This window comes from Frankliniella occidentalis, unplaced genomic scaffold (genome assembly GCF_000697945.3).
Source record: "Frankliniella occidentalis isolate FOCC.00 unplaced genomic scaffold, Focc_3.1 Scaffold1132, whole genome shotgun sequence".
Classification (NCBI taxonomy): Eukaryota; Metazoa; Arthropoda; class Insecta; order Thysanoptera; family Thripidae; genus Frankliniella; species Frankliniella occidentalis.
The window spans coordinates 9936-14871 of record NW_026268238.1 but is presented as its reverse complement, the minus strand read 5'-3'; the positions used below and the strand labels follow the sequence as shown (position 1 = coordinate 14871).

Sequence of the window (4936 nt, the reverse complement as noted above, 5' to 3'; positions counted from 1 at the left end):
ATGTAGCGCAGCTCCTGGTGGCAGTGCCGGCGGCACGCCTCGCAGGTGGCGACCTGCAGGCAGACATTGCGCGCGTGCACGTGCACCTGGAGCGCGGGGTTGTCGGCCAGGAGGGTCGCCATCGACCTGCTGTGCAGGTACGCATGGGCGCACGCGATCGGGCCAAGGCCGAGGATCGGCCGCAGCTTTAGGGTGCGCAGCGCCGGCGCCGTGACGGGGGTGACGGCCCCGGCCAGCCCGTCGAGCACGACGGTGGTCAGGCGCAGCTCCAGGTGGTGCAGGGCCGTCAGTGACGGCAGGGCGGCGAGCAGCGGCTGCAGGTGCGGGTAGTCCGAATCCTGTTCGAAAGAGCGGTGGTCGGCGATCACCAGGCACTGTAGGCGGGACCGCGCGGGCAGGGATAGGACGGAGGGACCGTCGTCTTTGTCGACATGCCGGTAAACCAGTTGCAATGCCTCTAGCTGGTCAGCGCGGCGCAGGAACTCCTTGGCGTCCAGCAGGTTTCTGCGTCGTCCTCTCACCCTAAGTACGACTTGCCTGAGCGACTTGCATGCGGCGACCGCCTGCATCTCCGGTAGCGCACCGCACGTCAGCTCGCGCAGGTTGTCCAGGGCGCCGAGCTGCACCGCGATTAAGTCCGAGGTCTTCCAGCTCGAGCTACCGGGGATCATGACTTTCTCCAGGGTCGCGGCGTGTGCGGCTAGAACGAAGCTGACGAAAGGCTCTGTTCCTGGGCTGAGGGTAAAGTTGAGAGCCTTGATGGACGCGCTGGGTGCGGGCCCGGCGAGTAGGGCTGGAGTATCCGGGCTCGGAAGCATGTCGCCGAAACCAATAACGTCGAGCTGCGCCAGGCTGCCCGTCGAAACCGCCGTCGCTAAAAGCTTTGCGTCATGATCGTCAGGTATAGGATAGGACCCATCTATAAAGACTAGTTTCAGTTTCAGCCCCTTGAGCCGTCCCAGCGCCGCCTGGTTGCGGATCACTGGACCGGCGTGCCCGAACTCGACGCAGTCCTTGGTGGTAGCAAACACCATATCCAGCCGGGTCACGGCGCACTTGGTCGCGCAACAGAGCTCGACGGGCGGTCGGTTCAATTCGTGTAAAAGGTTCAGTTTCCACGTCATGAGGCAAGGCGCCAAACGCAGGGCCTGAGTTGCGTGCCGAAGGTCTTTGATGTTCCGGTGCCGCCACGCGTCCGGGTGCAGGGCCAGTCCCCCGAGCCGCTTGCACACGAGGCGGCAGGCGAGTAGGTCCGGCACGTCCAGGAACTGCATCACCATGAGCAGCACGTCGGCCGGCAGGTCCGTTAGAAGGGGCTCCATTCCCTGTGAACAACAGTAAAACAAGGGAGGGGTTCACCACGGGATAGGCGCTATGTCTCGCGGGGGACCGACGTGGACATGACACTTGTGCTGAGGTCAGAACGGACAGCACGTGTGTGGTAACGAGTGGTAACCGGATAGACCATCAGAACAGTGCTGTTCGCCCCGCGCTCTCCCTTCCGGATACAGTACCTTGTGTGTAGCGCAGGTTCGTGGTTTGCCTGCCGCTAGTCTAGTAGTTGAGCTGGCAGCGATGTGTGCGAGGATGCAGATGGACCGCGACTAATGTCTGATGTCACTCACTCAGTACTCGGCGAACTGCGACTGGACAGGACAGGAGAAGGGGAAGGGACGACAAGGACGCGTGGCGCGTAGACTAGGGAGGGGTGGGGGGAGAGGTCGGCTGCTCGCAGCGCTGCACACGGCGTGCAGAGTAACTAGAGGGATCGCGCCTCACCCTGTGGCTTGTACTACAGTCGTCGCAGCATTACTTCTGTCTTCGGGTTTTGGTCACGTGATACCCGAATCGCTTCCGATTGGCTGCGAAGCTATTCGTCTGCCAAGTGACCCAAAACCCGAAGACTGAAGTAATCGCTGCGCCGATTGTAACAAGGACGGAGCACAGTGGAGGGTGGGAGCCTCGCCATCTCCCTTCCTGTGGCAGTCGTTTTATATTATGGGCGCTTGTCGGAGAAGAAGGGAAAGTAACACAACACACTGCCACTCAATATCATCTGAAATCTAAAAGTGTGACAATGCGACACCTCTGACCTTTGGAAGCAACAATAGATTGTGCACACGATCGTGCCTGTGAGGCTGAGGGCTGGGTGAGCTCTTTATCCACGCGGGCGCCCCCCCCCCCCTTCCCAGCACACTGGAACCAACCGCTGCCGGAGAGAGGCCGGGGACATTCCCCAGAGTAACGTGGCCGACTGTACTTTCCCTTCCCTCAACTTAAACATGTGTCAGCCGGGCGCAACGCGTCACAACGAATTCTACAATGTTCTTTACCGCGGTGTGCGCGGCCAGGATGAATTTAAAGAAACGAGCCACGTATGTTCCTCGATGAGCTTTGAGAAAGTGTCTTTTTAGACAGTCCCAACGACGGGACTAGTAGTATAATATAAAAAACTAAACTAAACTAAACTGTCTCTTTCGGACGGCTAGGTGCCCCCCCCCCCCACGTCGTCCTTCTGTAGCATAGGGCGATTGCCTCAAGTGGCGCCCAGGATTTTTTCACAAAATTATGACACTAAAGCCCAATATATATTTTGTCTGACGGTCGTCACATTCCACAGCTAGCCCAGAAGTTGATTAATGATTTCCTTAATATTGTCAATCAATTTTATTTGTCAAAACACGTCATGATTTACAAGCAGCATAGTTAGCATAGCCCTCGATCAATAGAGAAGCCTACTTAAAAAATAAGGGCACAAACAGGAAAGTTGCTGTAATGTACGAATTCTGCCCATCACTCAAAGCCAGTGACTAGCCAACCGAAATCAAGAGCGACTACCATTATTGAAAAGGAGATTATATCTTGTAATATTGATCCACAGGTATTCCTGTGGGGTGAGGACACTGTTGCAGTCGTAGCTGAGCTTCTCTCCCTTCATGAGCCAGCGAATGCAGCGCAGCTCCTGATGGCAGTGCCGTTGGCAGGCCTCGCAGGTGTCGACCTCCAGGCAGACATTGCGCCCGCAGACGTGCACCTGGAGCGCGGGGTTGTCGGCCAGGAGGGTCGCCATCGACCTGCTGTGCAGGTACGCATGGGCGCACGGTGTCCGGCCCTGGACGGGCCGCAGCTTTAGGGTGCGCAGCGCCGGCGCCGTGACGGCGGTGACGGCCCCGGCCAGCCCGTCGAGCACGGCGTTCAGCTCCAGGTGGTGCAGGGCCGTCAGTGAGGGCAGGGCGGCCAGCAGCGGCTGCAGGTGCGGGTAGTCCGAGTCCCGCTGAAAGGGGCGGTCGTCGGCGATCACCAGGCGCTGAAGGCGGGGCCGCGCAGGCAGGGACAGGACGAAGTGGCCGACGTCGTTGTCGACAGGGTCGTACCCCAGGCGCACCGACTCTAGCTGGTCTGCGCGGCGCAGGAACTCCTCGGCGTCCAGCAGGATTCTGCGTCGCGCCTCGTCCTCGGGGCCGGGAGTGAAGCCACAGACACAAAGTGAGAAGTGCCTGAGCGTCTTGCACGCGGCGACCGCCTGAAGCCCGGGCAGCGGCTCGCACTTCAGCTCGTGCAGGTTGCGAAGGCCGCCGAGCTGCGCCGCGATGGAGTCCGAGAGCTTCCTGCCCCAGGTACCGTGGAACGTGACTTTCTCCAGGGTCGCGGCGTGCGCGGCCAGCACGAAGCTGACGAAGGGCTCTGTAGCCGGAGTGAGGGTGACGAGGAGAGTCTTGACGGACGGGCTGGGCGCGGGCCCGGCGAGTAGGGCCGGGGTTGCAGGGCTCGGAAGCTTGCCGGCGAAGCCACCGATGGCGAGGTTCTCTAGGCCGCCGGTCGACACCGCCGTCGCTAACAGCTTTGCGTCCTCGTCGTCGGGTATACGATAGAACCTATCCAGCAAGAGCAGCCGCAGCCCCCTGAGCCTTCCCAGCGCCGCTTGGTTGCGGATCACTCGATCGGCGAGCTCGAACACGTCGGATTCTTTGGGCAATATGATACTCAGCTGGGTCACGGCGCACTTGGTCGCGCTGCAGAGCGCGGGCGGCGGTCGGCTCCCCTGGCACACGAGGTTCAGTTCCCACAGCATGAGGCAAGGCGCCAAACGCAGGGCCAGCGGTGTGTGCCGGTCGCCGTGGAGGTGCCGGTGCCGCCACGCGTCCGGGTGCAGGGCGAGTCCCCCGAGCCGCTTGCACACGAGGCGGCACGCGAGCAGGTCCGGCACGTCCACATGCTGCATGACGCCGAGCAGCACGTCGGTGGGCAGGTCCGTCAGAGAAAGCTCCATTGTCTGTAATCAGCGGCAGGAGAAGAGAGGCGTTAAACTACGGGAGGCACGATGTCTCGCGGGGGACCGACGTGGACGTGAAACTTGTGCTGAAGTCAGAACAGACAGCACTTGTAAACGAGTGGCAACGGGACATCATAGCGCGGGGTATGCACAGCTTGCTCAGAGTGGCGGAGCGTAGCGGGAACCAAAACAAAGCAGGAAGCAACTAAAGAAAACTACGCTATACATCCAGAAATTAGTACTATTTGCGACTATGTGACAAGGTTTCAATCAATGTGCAGCCTTTATACACACCTCTATGCATTCACATAGCACTTCTAGGAAAGAACTTAAACCGCGCTATAAAGCATTTCTTGTAGGTTATGGTGCTCTGTTTGTTTTGGTTCCCGCTACGCTCCGCCACTCTGCTCAGAGTCTCTGAGCAAGTTGTCCATCAGAACAGTGCTGTTCGCCCTGCCCCCTCTCTACGGATACAGTACCTTGCGTAGTGCAGGAGCGGAGGATCGTGTTTTGTCCGCCGTCGTCTAATACAGTAGTTGAGCTGAGCTGAGAGCTGAGGCGGCGGCGGCGATGTGTGCGAGGCGAGGCTGCAGGCCAGACCGTGCCGAGCCGCTTCTAACGTAGCGAACGACGAGCGGCGCGTAGGCCAGAAGGGGGGGGGGG

At 59.9% G+C, this 4936-nt stretch overlaps 1 protein-coding gene across 1 annotated transcript; it reads right to left on the bottom strand.

Annotated features, from left to right (window-relative positions):
* Window positions 1-2652: 2652 nt before the first annotated feature.
* Window positions 2653-4891, bottom strand: LOC113213175 (uncharacterized). Its single transcript, XM_026432158.2, has 2 exons — window positions 4753-4891; window positions 2653-4273 (listed from the first exon to the last, which is right to left on the bottom strand). The coding sequence occupies exon 2, from the start codon at window positions 4268-4270 to the stop codon at window positions 2825-2827; it is 1446 nt and encodes a 481-aa protein (XP_026287943.2). The 5' UTR covers window positions 4271-4273; window positions 4753-4891; the 3' UTR covers window positions 2653-2824.
* Window positions 4892-4936: the final 45 nt, after the last annotated feature.

Bases quoted from the DNA above. Each gene is read 5' to 3' on its own strand.
- LOC113213175 (XM_026432158.2), bottom strand. From the start codon at position 4,270: ATGGAGCTTTCTCTGACGGACCTGCCCACCGACGTGCTGCTCGGCGTC.